The following is a 25,749-nucleotide window of genomic DNA, read 5'->3' as shown; positions in this document are numbered from 1 at the left end:
TTTTTTCTTTTTGCTTATATGGTGCTGAGGAATCAAACCCAGGGCCTCATGCATGCAAGGCAAGTGCTCTACCACTGAGCCACCTTCCCAGCCCGGGAGTACATTTCTTATCAAGCATTGTGTCCTCCTCCTTTGTTTCCCCATACCATCCCTTCCTCTCACCACTCCCCACCCCCACTCTTTTTTTTGTCTGTCATGGGGCTTGAACTCTGGGCCTGGGCGCTGTCCCTCAGCTCTTTAGCTCAAGGCTAGTGGTCTGCCACTTGAGCCACAGCGCCACTTCCAGCTTTGTCTGCGTATGTGGTGCTGAGGAATGGAACCCAGGGCCTCATGCATATTAGGCAAGCATTCATACATAAGTTGAATGTCTACTATGCAGCAAGCTTACTCTCTGGTTAGGAAGAAAGTCAGTCAAATTAAATAATAAAATAATGAGAATATATAATTAACCTTGAGAACAGTAAAGGTTTGGAATAGTTACTATATGGAATTGAAGGGGAGACAATGTAGGAACACATGCCATTATTTTGGATGGCTCAGCTGAAAAAGCATGAAAATACATCGCACTATAGGTAATAAGCAGTGCTTAGCAGCTAAGTATAAATAATTGAGTGAAACAGATGCTGGTAATGAACTAATAAGTTTTTGAGATAATAGGGCAAGAATAAGGTTTAGGGTACTAAAAAGAGAGTAATGACATGATGCTCTGTACTCTTGTTTTGAGGGGAATGATGGAATGTTTGGATCTTTGGTCCTCTTCTGTATCAGTGGTTCTCAGTTGAGAAGAGGAGGTAATTCAATTCCCATTAGGGATATCTTCCAGTTTTGCACTGTGAGAGGGTTGGTAGTATTACTGACATCTAGTGAAGAGACCAAGAATGCTGCTAAACTCCTACAGCACATAGAAAGGCTCCCACATCAAAGGACATTCTTTTCCCAAATGTCAGTAGTGCCAAGACTGAGAAACCTTTAATCTGCATTCTTTGGAATATATTATATTTCCTAGATTTAAATATAATATGCAGATGGCTTTCAAATTTATATTTTGTATCAAGACCTTTTGCTTCTAACTTAAACTTCTCTATTGAGCTACTTACCTATTGAGAGCATCTCCACTTGGATATCTGATAGAAATTTTAGACTTGTACCTGCAATCTCCCCAGCTCAGGACAGCCATCTTTCCAGGTGATCAGGACATAAGCCTTGGTGAACACTTCTTTCTAACAGTCTAAGGAAATCCTGTTGGCTCTACTTTAAAAATATATCCCAAAAATTTTTGGGATATATATTTGACCATTTCTCCTTGTCTCTTTTCAAGTTTCTTGTTGATTACTTTCCCTTGTCCCCAGTCAGGCCTTACTAGTACTACTAGAATGTACAGTTTACCAGAGCAATGATATTTCTTATTGTTTTTCACCAATGAATCTTAATATTCCTGGTACATACCTAAAAGAATGTATTTCTTGAATGTTAATGGATTAGTCTTTTATTTCTTTCCAGGTTCTTAGCTCTGCAGGGAAAAAAGTGAGATGTTGGAGAGCAGAGTTTCTAATCTGTGAGAAATTCTTTCTTCCTGTATTAATTGATAAATATGGAATTTAGTTTTTGGTTGCTAAGGTTTATAAGAGCACATTTGAGATAATGTTTCTTAATATATTTACACAGTAAAAAGCATTTTTCCCTAAAAATGTCTTGGTAGGAACCACCAAAGCCACCTCTAAATAATTTTAAAGTGGGGATGAAACTGGAGGCGGTTGACAGAAAGAATCCTTTCTTTATCTGCCCGGCAACCATTGGAGATGTTAAAGGAGATAAAGTCTATGTTCAGTTTGATGGTTGGAGTGGAACATTTGATTATTGGTGCAAGTATGACTCCAGAGATCTCTTCCCAGTTGGGTGGTGTTGCCTGACAGGAGATGTATTACAGCCAATTGGAAAAAAGGGTAAGCTAATAAATAATGATACGGGTTTTTAAATTTTTACTGAAATTAAATCCAATGACATTATGTTAGCATTAGTAGTGTTAGTATTTCATTGCCCAACTAGATTGTAGAAAGGTTAGCAAGATCACTGTCTAGTTTGGAGAACTAGAGATCAAGTGAGGGTATGATTAGAATTCTTGAAGACCTCATCATCATCTAAGTTCCAGTTCCCTACTGGAGATTATGGACAAAAGCTAATGATCACATTTGAACCTATGAAGTCTTTTTGCTATAGTAATTGAATGGAGAGATGGGAGATAAGCTACTCTTGTAATTATTCAATTAAAAATTGCATATGGAGTCTGGGAATAACTAAATGGTAGAGTGTATGAATAGCATTCATAAGACCTAAGTTGTATCTTCAGCACCCAAAAATATTTTTACACCTGTTATTCCATTGTTCTTTTTGTTTTGGGTGGTGGTGGTGGTAGGGCTTGAACTCAAGGCCTAGACGCTGTCCCTGAGCTCTTTTTGCTCAAGGCTGGTACTCTAAGCACTTAGAGCCACAGCTCAACTTTCAGTTTTCTGGTGGTTAATTGGAGAAAAGAGTCTCATGGATGGTCCTTCCTGGGCTGGCTTTGCACTGTAAGCCTTAGGTCTCAGCCTCCTGAGTAGCTACATTACAGGCATGAGCCACCAGCACCTGGCCCATTGTTCATATCTTTTTTTTTTTTCTGTTCACGGGGCTTGAACTCGACCTGGGCACTGTCCCTCAGCTCTTCAGCTCAAGGCTAGCACTCTACATACCACATGAGCCACAGTGCCACTTCTGGCTTTTTCTGCTTATGTGGTGCTGAGGAATTGAACCAAGGGTCTCAAGCATGTGAGGCAAGCACTCTACCACTGAGCCACCTTCGCAGCCCCTGTTCATATCTTAAACATAAATTTTGGGCATTCCTGGGATTAAACTTAGGGCTTCATGTTTAATGGGCAAGTGCTTTAGGACTGATTTATGCCTCCATTTTTTTGCACTGGTTATTTGGAAATAGGGTTTTGTTTTTGCTCAGATTTGTACCTAAAGTTTGATCTTTTTTTTTCAAATTAAATTTTATGCCAGTCCTGGGGCTCGAACTGTCCATGACCTTCTTTTACTCAAGGCTAGCCCTCTACCACTTGAGTCACAGCTTTACTTCTGGCTTTTTTTCCTTAGTTGTGGGACTTGACCTCTCGCCCTGAGTGCTGTCCCTGAACTCTTTTGCTCAAGGTTAGTGCTTACCACTTTGAGCCACATTGCCACTTTCATTTTTTTTTGGTAGTTTATTTGAGATAAAAGTCTCATGGACTTTCCTGCTTGGGCTCGTTTCAAACTGTGATCCTCAGATTTCAGCCTCCTGAATAGCTAGGATTACAGGTGTGAGCTGCTGGCACATGGCTAGATCCTCCTATTTTATGCTCCTGCTGTAGCTTAGATGAAAAGTGCACCACACTCTGCTTTTTCTGCTAAGATGGAGTTTCATGAGCTTTTTTGCTTGAGCTGAATTACAGTTGTGGTCCTACTGAACTCAGCCCTCCAAAGAAACTAGATTGATAAGCATGTACCCCTATACCAAGCACTTAGTTGAGAAAGAGGTCTCATGAACTTTGCAAAGCTAGCCTTGAACCATGGTCCTTCTGATTTTAGCCTTCCGAGTGGCTAGGATTGTAGGCATGAGCCATGGAGCCTGGCTGTTAATTTTTAAATGTTGAGTTTAACAACTATTGAAAATAGGGTTTATAAGATTTTTGTCCTACTTTCAATTTACATCAATAATTAGATAATCTTAAGTAGAATCTACATGTGAGTGAAAATTTTTAATTCTCTAGAAGCCATTGTAGATTTCTATGTTATTTTAGCTTTGGTAATGTTTGTCACTTGTAATGTTAGGTTTCCTAAGTTGAATATTCTGATTATATTTTCTTTCAGAGAAAAGTCATTAAAATATTTAAGTTCCTTGGAGCTTCCAAGGGCTGAGACATGTCTAACATGGTCTTCAGTGATAGAATTAACTCCTGAAATTTAAATCAGGTCTAAGCATAGAACCAAGTCATTGGCCTAAGTGTAATATAATCAATTTTAGACAAAATTTACCTTGCTAAATGTATTCATACCAGAAAAAGATAAATATAGAAAATGAGTAGGTGAGGTATGCAGAAGAGGGTAGACTTTATTATGTGCTATTATACTACAGTGTACTATATATCATGATTTTTTTTCCAGTCCTGGAGCTTGAACTCAGGACCTGGGCTCTGTCCCTAAGCTTCTTTTGCTAAAGGCTAGCACTCTACCACTTGAGCCACCATGCCACTTCTGGCTTTTTCTGTGTATGTGGTACTGAGGAATTGAACCCAGGGATGCTAGGCAAGCACTCTACCTCTAAGCCACATTGCCAGGCCATCATGTTTTTTTTTTACTCTAAAACTTTTTTTGTGCCAGTACTGGGGCTTGGACTCAGAAGTACATGTTCTTGCTTGTATTTTTTGCTCAAGGCAAGAGCTCTACCACTCTAGTTTTTATGATGTTCTTTTTATTAGGAACCTTACCAATTTCTTGCTGCCAAAATTCTAGGAAGTAGTAACTAGTGGCTGATTTTGTAAAATTTTATATGATACAGATCTAGGTGCATATGATGCTAAGATAAAGCATACTCTCTGTTCTCAAGAAGTTTACATTCCGGTTGAAGAGAGATGGAAGGATACATATGTAAAATACAATGAAGAATTAAGAAAAAATAAAGATGTGCTGTTGATACAGAGGCAATCAAAAACTTCTAATCTGAGCTAGAACGAAAAGTAATTGGGTAAAGGAAAAAATGACGGGGCTGTGAAGGTGGCTCAGTGATAGAGTGCTTGCCTTGCATGCCTGAGGCCCTGGGTTCAATTCCTCAGCACCACATAAGAAAAAAGCCAGAAGTGGTGCTGTGGCTCAAATAGTAGAGCGCTAGCCTTGAGCTGAAGAGCTGAGGGACAGCGCCCAGGCCCAGAGTTCAGGCCCCACGACCGGACCCTCCCCCCCCCAAAAAAAGAAAGTAAAAAAAAAAAGAAAAAAATGACAGGTGATATGACTATTAAGAGAGATGTTAGTGTTAGACTGAATGGAAATGCAGGTAAGGTGAACCTATCACAAAGGTATAAATTTTCACTTTATCATGAAAACAGGTGAGTTTTTGGGGGGACACAAATGGAATGTGAGATTGAGAATGTTGTTGTCCTCCAGTAAAAGTTCCTACCTTATATTTCCTTCATGATACAGTTTATATGCCTAGCATAATGACTGTATTTCCTGCCCCTAGCAGTATGGTACACCTATGAGTCTTAAGTACACACAGTGTGTTCCACTTCTAGGAAGTATATTATAGAGAATTGAACTGTGTCCTCCTTTATTCCTTTTTCCTGCTTCTATCCTGGTACTAGAAGTGTGGTTTTGGCTGTGAGTTACTTTCCTAGACCATGTGATAGGGACTCATAGGTAATACAGAGTGGAAAGCAGGAAGGAGTTGTAGTTCCCTGTAGGGCAGAACTTCATATTAGTCTATATAGTTCATTTCCAGACTGTTCTTTGAGAGAGATAAACTGAAATAAACTAAGTATTTAGCTATACTATTTTAGCGTTTTCTCTTACTTTTAGGTGAATTTAATTCTTTTCTTTTCTTTTTTTTTTTTTTTGGGTCCGGTCATGGGGCCTGAACTCTGGGCTTGAGCACTGTCCCTAAGCTCTTCAGCTCAAAGCTAGCGCTCTACCACTTGAGCTACAGCGCCACTTCCGGCTTTTTTCTTTTTGCTTATGTGGTGTTGAGGAATCAAACCCAGGGCCTTGAGCATGCAAGGCAAGTGCTCTACCACTGAGCCACCTTCCCAGCCCTAGGTGAATTTAATTCTAACTGATACAGCATAACTGGGGCATCCAAGTACATAAGTCCACTGGATAGTAGCATATACGGATGTGAACCCTAGAAAAAAGACAGTGGCTAGTTAAGCAGATTTTAGAGTTGTTACATTCACTATAATACTCTGTGACAGGTGGGAATGTAGATGCTGGGAGGTTAGTGGGTATAGCTTACACAGTGTGTTAATAGTAACAAATAGTAAAAGTTTTGAGTCTGTTTTTTTTTTTGTTTTTGTTTTTGTTTTTGCTGTTGTTGTTGGTCATGGGTCTTGAACTCTGGGCCTGGGCGCTGTCCCTCAGCTCTTCAGCTCAAGGCCAGCACTCGACCACTTGAGCTACATGCCACTTCTGGTTTTCTGGTGGTTCATTGGAGAAAAGAGTCTCATGGACTTTTCTGCCCAGGCTGGCCTTGAACCACGATCCTCATATCTCAGCCTCCTGAATAGCTAGGTTACATGCGTGAGCCGCCAGCACCCAGCTTGAGTCTGTTTTTAATTGTGTGTACGTAATAGGAAGAGGTAGGACAGACTAAGACAGAACTTTGTGAGCTAAAATTTTGAATAGTAATTCTTGGATTTGAATCACCTGGAGGCATGGATTGGCCTCCATCTGTGAACCTTTCTGTTTCAACCTCCCAAGTAGCCAGGTTTATAGGTATGAGCCACTGGCACCTGGCTAGGTGTTCATATATTTTTTTTTAATTAAAGGTGAGTAGCATATTCCCTGCTTATATATCACACACCTTTAGCAAAAAGATGTTTTGTGCCCTGAGCTTTTTTTGCTCAAGACTAATACTCTACCACTTGAGCCACTGCTCTACTTCTGGCATTTTTGGTGATTAATTGGAGATAAAAGTCTCAAGGATTTATCTCTCAGGGCTGACCTGGCTTCCAACTATTTGTAAAACCAATGGTGGCAGTTAAGTGTTCCTTTGCCCTAGCAAGTGAGGGGGTGTATTACTCTTTCTTCTTGGATTGCTAAGTGTTAGAATGTGGATAAAAAGGTTGCAAAATGTAATGTTTTCTGTCACAGGCGAAATTTACCACATACTAGTCTTTGAATATGTCAGCAAGAAAACAATAGACTGTTTGAAATTGTAAAATGAAGATCTTTAAAAAAAAGTAGTTGGAGGCCAGGTCTAGTGGCTCACACCTCTAATCCTAGTTACACAGACTGAGATCTGAGAATTGTGGTTCGAAGTTGGAGGTCAGCCCAGGTAAGGGAATCCGTGACTCTTATCTCCAATTAACCACCAGAAAACCATAGGTGCAGCTGTGGCTCAAAGTGGTAGAGCCCTAGCCTTGAGCAAAGAAATTTGCTCATGGATAGTTCCCAGGGTCTTAGTTCAAGCCCCATGACTGACCAAAAAAAAAAAGTAGTTGGCTTTATTTTTTCATGGGGCTTGAACTCTGGGGCCTGGATGCTGTCCCTGAGCTCTTCAGCTCAAGGCTAGCACTCTACCACTTGAGCTACAGTGCCACTTCTGATTTTCTGGTGGTTTATTGGAGATAAGAGTCTCATGGACTTTCCTGCCCGGGCTGGGTTTGAACCTCGATCCTCAGATCTCAGCCTTCTGAGTAGCTAGGATTATAGGTGTGAGCCACCAGCGCCCAGCAAGTAGTTGGCTTTTGATCAGGTAGGTAAATAGTTTCATAGCTCTTTCTATAAAGAATTTTTATTTGGCACAAGTATGTAAAATTTAATTTTAAGTGCTAATACAATTGTTGAGAGATATGTGTGTACACACACATACACACACACACACACACACACACACACACACACACACACATTTGCCTTCAAACATGGACAAAAGTAATCCTGGCAGGTAATCTCTGTTCAAGATAATAAAATTGTCTAGATTAGGCTACCAGATAACTAGTAGCTACAGATCATTTGGGCATAATAGTAGCCTTTCCATGATAACATTATGTATTAATTGTAGTATATGAAACATTATTTGATATACCTATAGGAATATAATGTATTATAGCTTTAAATATGTATAATTTTTATTTTTCAATTATACCTCAATAAAGCTAAAAAAAAAACACCCAAGAGCAGAGGAGTGACCAGACCTCTGAAAGCTGAAGAAGAAGCCATAGGTAGTTGCTTTGCTTTGTTTTTTCTATATTGATTTGCAAGATTATTACTATATATGGCAAAAATTGTTTAGCATCTGAAAGATTTCTGAGTTAAGAAAAAAATGAAAGTTGTCAAAACTGCTAGAAATTTTCAATGTTTCAAAGCTAACTTTTTATAAAAGCTTCTTCCTGCCATCCTAACTACTCAGGAGGCTGAGATTTGAGGATTGCAGTTCGAAGCCAGTCTGGGCAGAAAAGTCTGTGAGACTCTTATCTCCAATTAACTACCAAAAAAGCCAGAAGTAGAGCTGTGTCTCAAGTGGTAGAGTGCTAGTCTTGAGCAAAAAAGCTCAGGGACAGCGCCCAAGCCCTGAGTTCAAACCCTAGTACTGGCTCACACACAAAAAAGTCTCTTTAAATTTTCAGATAATGTGAAATCTTAATATACATTAAACATTTTAAATAGTACCTTTGTTTTATTTTGATGAATAAGCTTTGGGAATGAAGATTAAGTTAAACACTTAAGTATTCATAACAAGATAATGCCTTAATTATGTTATTTTGTTTTATTGTTATTTATTGCCGTGTTGTTCTCTCAGTTCCTGATACAAAGGCTGTAGCTGAAGCACAATCTTCTGCTTCTGGAGAGACCCAGCGGCTGGTGCAAACTCCGAAGAAAACCATGGCAACACCAGCAACAGGGTCAACAAGGAAATCTGGTAGAATTAAAAAACCTAAATCTATTCCCGTTCCTAAGAAGGGGAGCTCTGTTAAAACTACCACTTCAAAGAAAACCAAGGTTAGTCATATACTTTGCTAATTTATATTTCTCTGCCATGCTTTATTATTTATTACATAGAGTTTAGAAATTTATTAAGAACATGCTGAGGTCTTTTTTTGCAATACACTTTTATTGTAAAGGTGTTAAACTAAAGCCACACACATATTTTTTATTAATAATTTTGAGTACTTGGGATCTTTTTTTTTTGTCAGTCGTGGGCTTCTGAAATCTGGGCCTGGGCACTGTCCCTCAGCTCTTCAGCTCAAGGCTAGCGCTCTACCAGTTGAGCACAGCACTACTTCTGGCTTTTTCTGCTCATGTGGTGCTGAGGAATCCGAACCCAGGGTCTCATACATGCAAGGCAAGCACTCTACCACTGAGCCACCTTCCCAGCCCCAAAAGGTTTAATTCTTATGTAATTGGTAGAAAAGAGAGTAGCTGGCAGAAAAGAAAATACTGAAGAAATAATTTATCAAAATTGCCCATATTTCATAAGTGATAGAAATATAATAACAAAATATTCAACTAGGGTTAGGAAGGTGGCTCAGTGGTAGAGCACTTGCCTTGCATGCATGAGGCCCTGGGTTTGATTCCTCAGCACCACATAAGTAAAAAGAAAAAAGCCGGAAGTGGTGCTGTGGCTGAAGTGGCAGAGCGCTAGCCTTGAGCTGAATTGCTGAGGGACAGTGCCCAGGCCCAGAGTTCAGGCCCCATGACCAGACCCCCCCCCAAAAAAAAAAAGAAAAAAGAAATTTATAGACTTTTTTTTAGTAGTGTGAAAAAAATTTATTGCATGGAAGGAACCTCAGAAAACTAAGTTCTATATAGTGAACTATTTTGACTAAGGTGTAAGGAGTTGAACTAGATCAGAGAATCTTGGCTTTTTGATCGCTTCCTGCACATTTGAGGAACTCTGAAAAGTACTGCAGTTCATGATACACAGAAGATTTCCAACCTGAGGACTTCTGATAACTAGTTTTATGAACCAGTGTTGGCTATAATTTTGAGCATAATGTAAACTCATGTTCTTTGTTTTTAACAGGAAAAATTTATTCCTGTATTATGTTCCACATCTTCAGCTTCTCTGCGTTCTCTGACCAGAGGCCGTGGCAGTTCTAAGGATTCTAGTTCTGGACCATCTAAAATAGTGATGTCTACAGGTAATTTAGTATTTTTAAAGGTTGTAAAATTCCATTATATTCTGTATTGTTTTCAGTATCTGGAAATAATTCTTGGGAATAAGAGGTAAAAAGGTGATAATAGTGAATATTTCCTTAAGCGTTTTCACATTAAAGCATTTTATGAGTCATCATGACTGTTCAATTTGATAATAAGGAAAAATGTCTGTTTAAATATGTAAAGTCAGTTGAAAATTCAGTGTCTTAAAATATGTTAAGATCTATAACATTTATGTTGTTAGTGAATTGATTCTCAATTTCTTTTTATTTTGCCACTGTGTAGTGTATATTTTTTGTTGTTGTTTTGTTAGTCCTGAGGCTAGAATTCAGGGCCTGGACTCTGTCCTTGGAAATTTTTGCTGAAGGCTAGTGCTCTGCTACTTGAGCCACAGTTTCACTTCTGTATATTTGATGCTTAATTGGAAATAGGAGTCTCATGAAATTTCCTGCCTGGGCTGGTTTTGAGCCATGATCCTCAGATTTCAGCTTCCTGTGTAGCTAGGATTACAGACTATGAGCCACAGGCGCCTGGCTATTGTCTGTATTTTTACAGCTACTTCAAAGTTTTAAAAATTTCATTTGAGCCGGGCACCAGTGGCTCATACCTGTAATCCTGGCTACTCAGGAAGCTGAGATCTGAGGATCGAGGTTCAAAGCCAACCCGGACAGGAAAAGTCCATGAGACTCTTACCTCCAATAAAACACCAGAAAACTGGAAGTGGCACTGTGGCTCAAGTGTTAGAGTGTTAGCCTTAAGCTGAAGAGCTCAGGGACAGTGCCCAGGCCCTGAGATCAAGCCACACAACTGACCCCCACAAAAAATTCATTTGAAAATACTTTCTCTTGACAGATCCTTTACTTGCCTGTCAGGTATTGTGACCTTGACTGTTCTTTGCTATGTAAAGAATGTAAAAGAAGACAGACCCAGTCAAGTCAATTCCTCTTATCTCCTATGCATATTTCCTTATTCCTTTCCTGTTTTTAAAGAACATGTCCTAGGTCCTTAATTATTTTCCCTCTACTCTTCTAATTCCTTGGACTTTTCCGTTTTTTGGTCGTTCATGGGATTTGAACTCTGGGCTTGGGCGCTGTCCCTGAGCTCTTCAGTTCCAGGCTAGCACTCTACCACTTGAACTACAGCATCAACCACTTCTGGTTTTCAGGTGGTTAATTGAAAGTAAGAGTCTCATGGACTTTCCTGCCTGGGCTGGCTTTGAACTGCGATCCTCAGATCTCAGCCTTCTGAGTAGCTAGGATTACAGGCATGAGCCACCAGTGCCCACCTTTCCTTGGATTTTTTTCTTCAACATTTTTCTTTCTTGACTAAAATATAATTACATTGTTTATTTTTTTAAAGAGAGATCACCTTAAAAAGTATTATTTTAGCATACCTTAGTTTACAGTTTATTTCTGACTTTCAGTCCATTATTAGGAGAGATTAATTAAATAAATACAAGCTGACCATATGTAAACTGAAAATCTGAAATCTGAAATGGCTTAAAATTTAAAACTTCTTGAGCGCTTAGTGTGATACCACAAGTGACAAACCCTTGACTTCATGTGGTGGGTTGCAGTCAAAACACAGGTGCCAAAAACATCGTAAAAATAATGTCTGTACATAATTTATTTCTCACATATGATATATAAAAGAGTTTTGTGTGTAATTTATTTCCCATATATGAAATATAAGAGTTTGTGTTTAGACCTAACTCTTATCCCCAAGGTATTCTCATTGTGTAATCTGAAGCACTTCTAGTCCCAGGCATTTCAGATAAGACATAATCAACCTATATAAGAGAGAAGAGATAAAACATTGGAATTCTTAGCAGGCAGTGTGTGGCTCACATCTGTAATCCTAACTACTCTGGAGGCTGGAGTTGTGAGGATCATGGTATGAAGTCAGCCCAGCCCAGGGAGGAAAGTCAAAGAGATTCTTATCTCCAATTAAGTACCAAAAAAGGAGAAAGTTGAGCTGTGGCTCAAATGGTAGAATGCTAACCTTGAGTTAAAAAGCTCAGGGGCAATACCTTGGCAATGAGTTTAAGCCCTAGGATGGGCACAGACAAAACATTGAAATTCTTATTCAGCTTTGCTTGTGTTTGAGAGAATGTATCTGTGACCTCAGTAACTCTAGTTTGCGTTTTAATCACCACTGCATTTCTATTTCCTATATTGCTACAAAGTTGCATTACCATGTGTTTCAATGTAGTAAAACAGATTAATGGGTTTTTACAATAATAAATACAGTCTATGTATGAAAGTTTGCAGTTGAAATTAATGAGTTAAAAATAATGTGCATGGTTTTTTGTTTGTTTTTTGGCCACATAGGGCTTGAACTCAGGGCCTTAGCACTGTCCCTGAACTTTTTCACTCAAGGCTAGCACTCTACCAATTTGAGCCATACCGCTTCTAGTTTTCTGGTGGTTAATCGGAGATAAGAGCCTCTTGGACTTTCCTGCCCGAGGCTGGCTTTGAACTGTGATTCTCGGATCTCAGCCTCCTGAGTAGCTAGAATTACAAATGTGAGCCACTAGTGCATAGCTTACCTGCATGTTTTTACAGTGTATATTGATGTATATTTATTGATTCTGATAAATAAAAATGATTAATTTGAGATTATAATTGAATTCTGTATTAGGCTTTTATTAAGGAGTTTTAGTTTTCCAGTGAACCTTGCCATATATAGAATGGATATTTTTATAGTCTTTTGTTGTTATTGTTGTTGTTTGTGGTGCCAGAATTCAGGGCCTGAGTGCTGTCCCTGGGGATTTTTGCTCCAGGCTAGTGCTCAGCCACTTTGAGCCACAGCTCCACTTCTGGTTTTCTGGTTGCTAATTGGAGATAAATAGTCTCATGGACCTTCTTGCCTTGGCTGGCTTTGAACCAGATCTCGGCCCTCTGAGTAGCTAGGATTACAGGTGTGAGCTGCTGGCACCAGGCTTTATTTTTATATTCTTAATAAATATGCATGATTAGAACTTAGTATGGAATATACTTTAAATATTTGGTTATTTTAGAAAATACAACTGAAGTACAATATGGTGATTTAAAAGAAATTGTCTGAAAAAGGAATATATCAAGATGACCAGTTTCACAAGGAAATTAATGTTGTTTACAATTAAATAAGAAATATATTCATCTCTCTTTGTACCATGTTACATAGTATAAAAATATATGAAGAATATTCCTAAACTTTATATACTATAGTTTTTATATAATTTGAACAAAACTCTAAAATATTGAAGACATATTTTGACTTTTTCATTGTATATTTAATATATGTATTCAAATATGCTGATAAATTTGCCTACATATTTTTAGGTAGCAGAAGGAATACTACTATTAACCATATTTAGTTTTTCCTTAAATGGAGTGACAAATGGGATATAGTAATTGTGTACTATGGTCCCAAAGCTTCTTTTAATCAATCTCATTTATTGTTGTTGTGTCGATAAACACATTTTTCCTCAAGTCTGTGTCTATATAAACAAACATGGAAACACTGGCCCTCACCTGGATCCAAAGAAAATCCAGAATCTTCCTGATCACTTTGGCCCAGGCCCTGTGAATGTGATACTTCGTAGGACTGTGCAGTCCTTTGTGGATTGTGCCTTTGAGGCAAAGACTGTTTTTGGATTTCTCAAGCCAGATAATCGTGGAGGAGAAGTGATAACTGGTATAGTAATCTAATCCTTTACTCAATTTTGTTTCCAAAGTTGATTTTCAAATTAGGCAAGATAGGATTTTATGACATGTAGACTATAATATTTATATTCTATTAATGTGCTATAATATTTATTACATTTTTGTAATGAGATATGTACAATAGTTACAAAATGTTTATAGACCTAACACTGTTTTGGGAACTTTACTTGACAAATAGACAAATGATGTTAGAGTGATTATTAATATCACTCTAATGAGATATGGAATTTTCTTTTTATGTATTTGTACCTCAGTAATTGTACATTTTACATTTATATAGCAAACAGATTACCCTATAAGAAGTTTTAAATATAAATATAACTCAAGAACTCATTGAAAGATAAGATGCAGCTTGTGATTTCTGTGATTCTGTTATTAGACACTACAACATTTGTGCCAGTAGAGTGTGTTTGGAATAGAAAAAAATGTTTTTATCAAAGGATTTCTATTCTGTTTACTTTCTAAATATTTTAAAGTAAGACTTTTTTTTAACCAGAGCAAGCTTTGGTTAAAAATGTGTTTGAATGAGAGAAACATTTTAGTGTAAGATTATTCCTTTATTAATTATAAAAAACATGAATTATACATTTCCTAGTATGAGGCAATTTTTGTTACTATGTTTTATGTCTCTCTCTGTGAGATATTGACATCTCTTCTGCCCCAACAGCCTCCTTTGATGGAGAAAATCATGCCATCCAGCTCCCTCCAGTAAATAGCGCATCATTTGCTCTTCGGTTTCTTGAGACTTTGTGTCACAGCCTGGAGTGTGATAACCTTTTGAGTAGCCAGCCTTTTAGCTCTTCTAAGGGTAATATTCATAGCCCTATAAAGCAAGATAAACCAGGTGAGACAAAAATAAAGATTTTTATGCTATGCTTCTATTTTATATTTTATACGTGAGGATCTTATATAGCAGAGTTTCTCTTTCTATCCTTTTTTAAAGTAAGCATTTTTGCCAAATGTATAATATGTAGTTAGAAAGTAATTTCTTGATATGTTAATGGACTTGAGAATTAAAGCATAGGGTTATTTTGGCTTTTTAAAAATGATTATTCACAGAGTTACACATTTTCTATTATATTGAAGTATGGCTTTAAAGATATTAGCCTTATACATGTTTTCTCTTACATGTGGAAGCTTGATCTAAAATACAAACATGCATGATAACATATACATGGCTCTCTGCATATACACAAAAGTGACTAAAGGATGGTATATTTAGGGGAGGAGTCCAAGGTGTAACTCCTCTGAACACCTAATGTACTGTTTATCAATTTTGACAGAGACCCATAGGGGGAGCACATGAACGAAGGGAAGAAGGATGAGCTAATACAGTCATTATAGTTAATGTACATTATGTAGAAAATGAGAGTACCGATTTTTAGGATAAAATACTCTGCTTAGGTGGCTCACACCTGTAATTCTACCTATTGAGGAGGCTGAGATCTGAGGATCACTTTCCTAGCCCAGGCAGGAAAATCTGTGAGACACTTCTCTCCAATTTAACCACCAGAAAACCAGAAGTGGTGCTAGAAAACCAGAAGTGGTGCTACGGCTAAAAGTGGTAGAGTGCTAGCCTTGAGGGAAAATGGTCAGGCCCTCAGTTCAAGCCCCATGACCAACAAAACCACCTCAGGAACTTTTGTCAAATGCATTGTTTGCATATTTTAGCAATTGTCAATTTTAGGACATTTCAGTGAAGTAGAAAATATATAGAGAAATTTCATTGTTTACAAAGTAAGCACAGCTGTACAGTGAAATCTTGGTTGAAAAAATTAGCCATTACTATTACTCTAGAAAAACTCCTAATGTGTCAGTGCCACTTTCTATCTGCTATTCCCCTTAGATCCTTGTGAGGATAACTCCTGTCCTGACTTCTACTATCATCTTTGTTTTGCCTGTTTATGAGCTTAGTACAAATGGAATCATCACAGTATTTCTTTGTGGCTAGCCCTATTCACTTATGTTAAGATTTATTATGTATTAGAACATTTCATTTTCACTGTTGTATAATATTCTATTATGTAAATATGCCTTTATTATTGTTTGTATACATTTAGGTACTTTCTGTTTGGTGTGATTATGAATAGCATTATGGTGAACTTTCTAGTACATGTGTCTTGATGAAATATGTATGTCTTTGTATCATGTTTCTATCTAGGAGTAGAATTACTAAGTCCTAGGAAATGCATAGATTCAGCATTAGTAGTTACCATTAAAGCAGTTTTTCTCAGTGGTTGCTTCAGTTTACTGTCCAGCTGACTGGTTTGTTACCAAGAATAGGTTCTCTGGTGACATTTTTTTATTGTGCAAAATTATAATCCTTGTCTACTGATGCCAGTAGTGTTTCTACTGGTTTATAGTGTTCTTTTCGTATCTGTTTTTTTCAGTATATTGAATATTATGTATAAAATATCCATAGATGTTCTAGATTTCTACCTGTTTCTTTTCCCTTTTAGACAGAAAGATGCAGGGGCTAATTCCAGTCAGAGACTCAGCTTGTTTGGTACTGAAGCTTGTTTCATGGTAGTTTATTGGTAGAGTGATTGGATAGCATATACAAGGCCCAAGCTTAGTTCTTGGCATTGTCAAAAAGAAAGAAAAATAAGGAAAAGGGAAGAAAATAATTCTATTTGGTTCTTCTCCAGGAAAACCTAGTAGCAATTCTGTAGTTCCTAAGCCCTGAAAGACTATAGGACATTATGCCTTTATTTTTAGAAATTTGCAGCTCAGATTGTTAGCCTTCTTCTTCATTCACAAAATTGAGACAGGCATGGTGATATGTACCTATGATCTCAGTACTCAGGAGGCTGAGGCAGGAGGATCATGAGGTCAAGGACAATCTGAGCTATATAATGTGTTCAGGCCAACTCAAGCTACATAGTGGGATAGCGAGACTGTCTCAAAACAACAAAAAAGGGCTAGAGGTTGCACAGTACAGCATCTTTCTAGCAATGCAAAGCCCTGAGTTCAAACTCCAGAAGAACTTAGAAAGTAGGGGTGAGGATATGATTCAGGTGGTAGAGAGCTTTCCTAGCAAGCTCAAAGCTCTGAATTTAAACTTCATTACTACCAAAAAAAAGTTCATGTTGAGTCATAAACTATTGAGTATTTGAGTTAGTCCTTTTCCTTGGGTGAGTCTTTATTTCCTGAGTTGCAGAAGGGTTTTGGAGATTCCAGTACTTTTTAAGAGCTTTCATCCTTACTCATTTTTGCATATAGTCCTAGAACCAGCAAAGGTCCCATAGGGGAAAACCCCTCAAGATTTTTATTTTCAATTTGTCACTCTACCTGTGTGTCTCAGCTAAATCTAATCTAATATTTTCTTTTCTTTTCTTTTTTGGTTGGTTGTAGGGCTTGAACTCAGGGTCTGGGCACTGTCCCTAAACCACTTTGGGCTCAAGGTTAACACTTTACTACTTGAGCCACAATGCCACTTTGATTTTTTTTGTCAGTTATGGGGCTTGAACTCTGGGCCTGGGCACTGTCCCTCAGCTCTCCAGCTCAAAGCAAGCACTCTACCACTTGAGCCACAGTGCCACTTCCAGTTTTCTGGTGGCTTATTGGAAATGAGAGTCTCACAGAATTTCCTACCGGGCTGGCTTTGAACAGATCTCAGCCTCCTGAGTAGCTAGGATTACAGGTATGAGCCACTGGCACCTGGCTTCCATTTTTTTGAGTGGTTAGTTGGAGATAAAGAGTTTCATGGGGACTTTTCTGCCCTGTCTGACTTTGAACTGCAATCCTTAGATCTCAACCTCCCGAGTTGTTAGGATTACAGGCATGAGCCACCAGTGCCCGGCTAAATCATTTCCTGATTTATTTTTGCCTCCACAGAACCCTCTGTTTGGGTCAAATCCTATTTTTAGCTCACTAACATGGATCAGGAATATAATTCATGGGAAAAAGTGATGGAAATACTTAAGTTTAGCCTAGAATAGTTCTTCCTCTTCTGGAATTTAATTTTATTAATTTATTTAGAAGTACATTTGATTAATAAGTAAGCAGTAGACTCATTGTAAGAGTAGCCTTAGATGGAATCACCTAGAAAATAGAGTATCTACTTTTCCATATCTCATATTAACTCCTCTTACTCTTGGGAGCAGTTTTTTCAGGTCTTTTTTTTTCTTTTTTCTTTTTTCTTTTTTTTTGTCGGTTATGGGGCTTGAATTTAGGGCCTGGGCGTTGTCCAGAGCCTCTTTGTGCTCAAGGCTAGCTAGCACTCTACCACTTGAGCCACAGCACCACTTCCCGTTTTTGAGTTTAATTGGAAATGAGAGTCTCACAGAGACTTTTCTGCCTGGGCTGGCTTTGAGTCACGATCTTCAGATCTCAGCCTCCTGAGTAGCTAGGATTACAGGCTTAAGCCAATGGCGCCCAGCTTGTCAGGTCTTTTTATAATGAGTTACCTCACTATCATCTTTCTTAGGTATTTAGAGAGATCAGATGAACCCAGAATAAAGTATAGGCATATTCCTCTTAGAAATACATTGAATTATTTCGGTAGAAATATGTAATAGGATGCTGTAAACACATGCTTATGAATAATTGAATTACTGCCATTGTTGATAAAGTTATAGTATGCAAACAGTTGAGAAACATTTCATACTGATACAAAAATGTTTGAATATAGTAATTGCCATTTATAGAATATAGTAATTAGAACACATTTTTTTAAAAACAGTGACCGAGGAACCAAGTGAAACTCAGAGAATGAAACGACCTCAGGAACCAATACATTTTGAAGCTGCCCCTCTTAAGCTGCCCAAATTAATGATACATCCCTCTAAAGGTAAATGGCATCTACATGCTGCAGGATTGGGAAAAGAAGTTCTTTTGCTACCACTTATAAATGCTTTGAGATGATGTTTTTGGAGGTAAGGAAGTCTATTTTCCCAAGTAAGTTTGGCAGTTAGGCTGTAACTTTTACAGCTCGAGTACTGCCCTCCCTTTAGAAGTACATACCATCATTTCTCCCAAGATAAAAAGAAATGTAATAACCTTTTTCCATTCAGCCTTACTTGCTAAAAACTGATAATGGAGTTTTATCATTACTTTTCTTCAGTGAAACTGTTCATTGCTCCAGTAGTAAGCAAGTGTTAGGAACCAACGTTATGATCATGTTATAATAAGTAGTTTTGAAGAATTAAACTCCTAAGTACCAGTGCTTCTGTACCCCATTTGGTACTGGGGATTACACTGAGTTTTGTGCATGCTAGGAAAGTGCTTCACCACTTGAACCATGCCCTTAGCCCAGAAAAAATGCTTTTATGAGATATTAACATCATTGGTGACAAGACTGGCAAGAATTTTGAAATTAACATGATAAATTCAAGTGATAACATGAATCGGTTTGGGTTTCAAAACAGTATCCATTACTATATGATGAAGATGGGATGGTCATGTGCTTTGTACTAGAAGTTTGTGGTTCAGGAGTTGGAGGCATGGCTTATGTGGTGTAGTGCCTGCCTGCCAAGCACAAGGTCAAACCCCAGCCCAACAAAAAAACAATAGTTCATAGTTGATTCCGTATAGCATGGATTAAGTAAATCATTTCTAGAAATGAGATTTTTTTTGCCTGTTTAATAGTATTTGAGCAGTAGCTGTGTTGAAAATAGCCTCCTTTTATCTATTTCTCTATAGAAAAATTGTTGCTTGAAGGACCTGATATGCTCCTAGAGGAAAAAACTCTTGAAGATCCCAAGAATCCACCACTAAGTATAGGAGATTGTTTGAGTTCTGTCTGTGAAGTTGTGCCAGCTACCTCAAGTTTACCTTCAGAGGAGAAGAAATCACCTATCAAGAGCAGTTACTTTGACTCTCCATTTCAAATGCAGAGCAAAAGTGAAGGTATATTCAAATATAGTGATCATCAGGCAATGAATTTATTTTTTCTCGAAGTTTCTACATTCAGTAGCATCTCCTGAGAATGTATTATATTGGAGAAAGTGCCAAAATTATGGAGGCCAAATTCTTCCATTCACAACACTGCCAGAGCTAAGCCATTATGGCTATTGAAATACTCATGGCATCACAGTTATCTCTGGAGATTTGAATCATCAACTATATTTCTGATAGAGATTTCTCAGATTAATGATTTTCTAGCAACTGCAATTTGTCATTTGTTTGAGTACTGTTAGATCTTTGAAACCACTAGTGACTCCAAAACCTAGAAAGACATATTCTCTTTCCTTTTTTTGTTTTCTTGAGACCTTTCCTATCCATAGCCTATATACCTCCTGTGCCAGAACAGAGCTCTGGCATCCTGTTTCTGAAGCTGGATCTTTTTCCCATTCTCCAGATTCTCTGCCATTCACTGTCAGACACCGGTGCCCAGTAGCCTGGGTAAACAAAGCAGCATCTTGTTGCCATTTGGAAAAATCTGAAACAACCATCATGTTCAAAGATGATTATTACCTCTTGCCCTTTTAAAGGTTAAGTGTATAGAAAAGAGAGGGTAGAAATAAGTGGGCTTTTTTCTTTCTAGCATCTAAGCTAGATTGAGTAATGAATGAAGTAGAAACCAAGTAACTCTCTTCTTTTTATTATTGATGCTATCTCTGGACAACCTCACTGTGAGCATACTGTGACACATTTATTATTGTCACTTCCGTCTATCCTATTCCTTTAAAGATTGTCTCTGATTTTAGTTATTCTATATGTGGTGGACCAGTAGTCTTTTTTTCAATTGTTGTTATAGAGTTGAAATACAGAGGGGTTATAGTTACATGAATCAGGTAATGAGAATGCGTACAATTTTTAGTTTTAATATTTTCAAAAAAGTCTGAGCTTTTGAAGAAAGGCCTTAATAAAAAAATTCTAAAAGATTTTTTTTGGTCAGTCATGGGGCTTGAAATCTGAGCCAGGGCACTGTTCCTGAACTCTTCAGCTCAAGGCAAGCGCTCTACCACTTGAGCCACAGCGCCACTTCTGGTTTTCTGGTGTTTATTGGAGATAAGAATCTCACAGACTTTCCTGCTGGGCTGGCAGATCTCAGCCTCCTGAGTAGCTAGGATTATAGGCATGAGCCTGTGGTGCCCAGCTAAAATATTATTTTTAATGTTGAATATCTTATTTCCAAATGTATGATTAATTTTATAATGTTAAAGTATCCTATATTTGAGTTTAAAAATTTTGCTTCTGATCTTCTTAGGAGTGGAAACTTAATAGTAACAACATTATTAGTAATTCACTTAGTGGTTATAGAATTTAACATCATCTTCATTACTGTATGACATTATACGCCAGTCATATAGTATTTTATATAGCCTCATTTATATAACATTCTAAGAATTCCATGAGATGAAGGTTGCTGATAAACATTTTTAGGTTAAAAAAAATCCCAGAAGTCATTTGGGTAAGGTTTCCAAACTAGAAATCAACTGGGCCAATCCTTGAATTCACTCTGGCTCCAAGGCCATACTCTTTTATATACATATATTATATACATACACACACACACACACACACACATGTATCAATGAGATGTACAAGATGTTATGTCGAAAAACGAACTTTACAACTTTGGTGAGGTGGGGGTGGTGGTGGTAGGGGGGTGTAGGGTTGGGGGGGTGGAGAGGGGAAGGGATGGTATGGAGAAACAAAGGAGGAGCAACAATGCTTGACAAGAAATGTCCTCACTATCTTGCCCATGTAATTGTAACCCCTCTGCACGGTATGTTCACAATTTAAAAAAAAAGTTATTTCAAAAAAAAATTGTAAAGATACTATACAGAAGGGTTACAGTACATGAGTAAGGTAATGAGTACATTTCCTATCAAACATTGTTACCTCCTCCTTTCTTTCAAGGCCATACTATAATTACTGTGCTACTACATTTCTAGAGAACAAGGGAACATTTCATTTTGAAATTGTCTAGCAACGTCACTATTGTTATTTTTTTAAGGTACTACAACTGTTATTTAAAACTGAGTTTTCTTCTGGTAACTAGTGATGCTCATACATCTTCCTGTTGTACTTTGCCCCATTATTTGAATGACAAAAATTTCTAACCTTTATTGCAGTTTTCTCTGATTTTTTTTTTTCCGGTTGTGGGGCTTGAATTCTGGGCCTGAGGGCTGTCCCTCAGCTCCTCAGCTCAAGGTGAACTCTCTACCACTTGAGCCACAGCACCACTTCCAGTTTTCTGGTAGTTTATGGGAGATAAACTTTCCTGCCCGGGCTGGCTTTGAACCCGATCCTCAGAGCTCAGCCTCCTGAGTAGCTAAGATTACAGGCATGAGCCACCGGTGCCCTGCTTCTCTGATTTTTTTGAAGATACAGACCTAGCTAAATTATTTTTCCATATAGACTAAAACAAAAAATACTTGTTTTATTTTTAATATAACAGTCTTATTCAAGAAATCAGACCTTTTTATGTATTTTATCTGTAGTAATCTAAAAACTAGTTATATGTTAGTCAAAACATGAGTATACCAGATTCTGCTGACAGAAACTACAAACACCACATAAATAAAAGGTAATCTAGCCAGGCACTAGTGGGTTATACCTGAATTCCTAAGCTACTTTAGGAGGCAGACATCTGAGGACTGGGGCTTAAAGCTTGCATGAGTAGAAACGTCTGTAAAGCTCTTTTCTCCAATTAAGTAACAAAAATCCATAAGTGGAAGCCGGGCGCCAGTGGTTCACACCTGTAATTCTAGCTACTCAGGAGGCTGAGATCTGAGGATCGCAGTTCAAAGCCAGGCCTGGCAGGAAAGTCTGTGAGACTCTCTTATCTCCAATAAACTAGAAAACCAGAAGTGGCACTGTGGCTTAAGCGGTAGAGCTCTCACCTTGAGCTGAAGAGCACAGGGACAGTGCCCAAGCCCAGAGTTCAAGCCCCACGACCGACAAACAACAACAACAACAAAACAAAAACAAAAACAACCCATAAGTGGAATTGTAGCTCAAGTGGTAGAGCACTAGCCTTGAGTCTAAAAGTTATGGGGGACTACATAGGTAACTTAGAAATATGATTAATCTTCCTAATGTCTTTTTTGTTTGTACCAGTCCTGGGGCTTGACCTCAGGGCCTGGGCATTGTCCCTGAGCTTCTTTTAAGCTCAAGGCTAGTATTCTACCACTTGAGTCATAGCACCACTTGGGTGTTGAATTGAAGGAGATAACTGTTCTGTCTCCACTGCCAAAAGGGCTAGAACATTCATTAAAATAGAGTAATGGATTAGGTTAGTTGACCCTACGTAATTTAATCCATGTAACATCATATGTTATACTTGACTGAGGCCTGAGAGATCTTGTATTCCTGCATCTATTTTATTTATGATCTTAAGAGCTTTTTTTTTTTTGTCTGTCATGGGGCTTGAATTCTGGGCCTGGGTGCTATCCCTCAGCTCTTCAGCTTAAGTCAAGTGCTCTAACACTTGAGCCACAGCACCACTTCTAGTTTTATGGTGGTTTATTGGAGATAAGAGTTTCGCAGATTTTCCTGCCCAGGCTGACTTTGAACCATGATCCTCAGATCTCAGCCTCCTGAGTAGCTAGGATTACAGATGTGAGTCACTCGTGCCAGCCTGGTTCTTAAAAGCTTTTTAAGGTGCTTTCTGTTGTTTGGAGTAGATTAAATGGGATGTGATCATCATTTTTACCTGAGTTGATACAGTCCAGCAAAAATTTGTATGCCATTTTTTTCTCTGATAAGAGGGTAGGATATATTTTAGTATAAAGATTTTATTTCACAATAAGTTGTAATGTTGTAAAGAAAAGACATGAAATCCAGAGTTACACATAATAAAAATATTTATTTTATCTTCTTTGTTCTTTACCTATTCCACAAGTAAATACTCAAAATGCTCCTGAATGTTCATAGCCCAAATTATGGGAAAGAAAAGCTAAGTCACACACAAATAGAACAAACTTGTTTTAACTCTTCTTGGTTAGAGAAACAAACCTTTCTCGTAAACTATAAAAATCCCTTAAATTATCATCACATATTAACTTTAAGAGTTGAGCACCCTGAGTTTGTTAGAACAAAGAACTTTTAGAACAATTTAGTGAAGAACATAGATAAAACCTTATGAAGTATGAGCCCCTAAATTGTTTCATGTTTCAGATATTTATTGATTAATAAACTTTCAATCAGAATATCTGTTGGAATTAAACTAAAATCGAAATGAAATCCCCTTTCTGTAAAAGTAATTTGAGCTAATAAAAACTAAATATTAAAGTTACTTCTGATCTAGCTAATAAAAATATAACTTTAAAGTTTAGCTTAAAAAATAAGAAAAATTTAAAAGTTCAGATTAATGTTTAAGCCATGAGATATAGTAATCTAAGGAGTAAATATAATGCTAAGAATATCCATATTGAATACATTGGAGAGATTTGGTAAAAGAAGTAATCAATCCCTTGTTTGCCCAACATGCTCAAGGCTCTGGATTCTATCCCCAGCAAGCCCCACAAAAAAGTAATTCAGTTTAGGCAATTATAAACATGTAACTTTGGGAAAATTCCATATATTTAGTAAAATAAAACTAAATTAGATAGAAATTGAGAGTAGGAGAAGCTGGGCACTGGTGGCTCATGCCTGTAATCCAAGCTACTCAGGAGGCTGAGATCCGAGGTTCAAACCCAGTCTAGGCAAGAAAGTCCATGAGACTCTTTATCTCCAATAAACACTGGAAGTGGCACTGTGGCTCAAGTGATAGAGCATTAACCTTGAGCTAAAGATCTGAGAGACAGTGCCCAAGCCCAGAGTTCAAGCCCCAACTGAGAGAGAGAGAGAGAGAGAGAGAGAGAAGAGAAATTCATTGCAACATTTGGAGTAGGAGATTGCTGAACCAAATTTAATCTAAGTAACAAATCTCTTTCTGTTCTTATCTGTGGCCCAAGAAGCCTTGTGTTGTTGCATCTGTTTTCATGATCTTTAGAGCTTTCAGATGTCCTCTGAAGCTGCTGTTTTGGGAAAGTCCCATGAGGGTATTCTTAGATGGCCAATCATCTTTATTTAAGCTTTCACTAGATTTTACAGTTGGAGTCTTAAATCCTTTCTTGAGTACTTAAGGTTCCAGGAATGAGACCACTACTCACTCCCAACCTTAACATCTCTTCTTTCAGAATAATGATCAGGTTAAGTATGATTTGTTTTTTTTCCCCTCCTCATTGAAGATCCAAGTTATATAGCTGTACCTGACCCCAGTGTCCTGAAACAAGGCTTCTCTAAGGACCCTTCAACCTGGTCTGTGGATGAAGTGATACGGTTTATGAAACATACAGATCCTCACATATCAGGCCCCCTCGCCGACCTCTTCAGGCAACATGTAATGTATCTTTTGATCCAGTTTTCCTGCTGCCTTAATGCCTTTGAATGACCTGTCTTCAAGCCTTTCAGTTGGATACTGACTTGTGTGCTTAGTGAGGTTTTTCCTCAATGGTTTTTCCATTGTCAAGAAAGGTTATTTTGCCAAAGGTCCTTAAATGGTAGGTTAATGGTCTACTCGTTAAATGTATATCCAAGTGCCTGTAATACTAAACAGGGTCAAGTTCTCAAGAGATGTGTTTCAGTCTACCATTGTGAGGCTTCCAGCCCTTTTTTGTTTGCCCCTCCAATATCACCCCAACCTGTTTCCTGCTTGCCCTAGGGTCAGTACTTGGAGGAGAAGACCTTGTTGGGCTACCCGGTGAATTTATGTAAGGTTAATTGTAGCTTTATTTTAAAACAGGGATTCATAGCCGGGCGCCGGTGGCTCACGCCTGTAATCCTAGCTACTCAGGAGGCTGAGATCTGAGGATCATGGTTCAAAGCCAGCCCGGGCAGGGAATTCTGTGAAACTCTTATCTCCAATGAATCCCCAGAAAACCAGAAGTGGAGCTGTGGCTCAAGTGGTAGAGTACTTGCCTTGAACTGAAGAGCTCAGGGACAGTGCCCAGGCCCACCAGAGATCAAGCCCCACGACCAACCCCCCCCAAAAAAAACAAAATCCAGGGAATCAAGATTCCAGTAACATAAATTGATTTATAAAAGTAATAGAACTTTAGGAGGATGTCATTAAATAAGTAATATTTCCCTAATGTTTTCTGACAGTGATGTATTATATAATATGTCCTTTTTAATATTGTTTGAAAATTAGTAACTAGCTTAGATAACTAATTGTTTCAGCATAAAGATAACCTTGTAGACTATGTTTAGAGTTTGCATT

General features: G+C 38.0%; 1 protein-coding gene across 1 annotated transcript in view; it reads left to right on the top strand.

Moving 5' to 3' along the window:
- Positions 1–25,749, top strand: part of Scml2 (sex comb on midleg-like 2 (Drosophila)) — a 47,535-nt gene that overhangs the window by 7,608 nt on the left and 14,178 nt on the right. Inside the window, exons 5-12 of the mRNA XM_013032111.1 lie at positions 1,700–1,943; positions 8,528–8,727; positions 9,752–9,869; positions 13,360–13,563; positions 14,260–14,436; positions 18,277–18,384; positions 19,236–19,442; positions 24,719–24,875. Of these exons, the coding sequence (XP_012887565.1) occupies positions 1,700–1,943; positions 8,528–8,727; positions 9,752–9,869; positions 13,360–13,563; positions 14,260–14,436; positions 18,277–18,384; positions 19,236–19,442; positions 24,719–24,875 (1,415 nt within the window). The remainder of the gene's footprint in view (positions 1–1,699; positions 1,944–8,527; positions 8,728–9,751; positions 9,870–13,359; positions 13,564–14,259; positions 14,437–18,276; positions 18,385–19,235; positions 19,443–24,718; positions 24,876–25,749) is intronic.

Source organism: Dipodomys ordii, unplaced genomic scaffold (genome assembly GCF_000151885.1).
Source record: "Dipodomys ordii isolate 6190 unplaced genomic scaffold, Dord_2.0 Scaffold150, whole genome shotgun sequence".
Lineage (NCBI taxonomy): Eukaryota > Metazoa > Chordata > Mammalia > Rodentia > Heteromyidae > Dipodomys > Dipodomys ordii.
The sequence above is the reverse complement of the archived record's forward strand: the minus strand, read 5'-3'. Positions and strand labels throughout refer to the sequence as shown.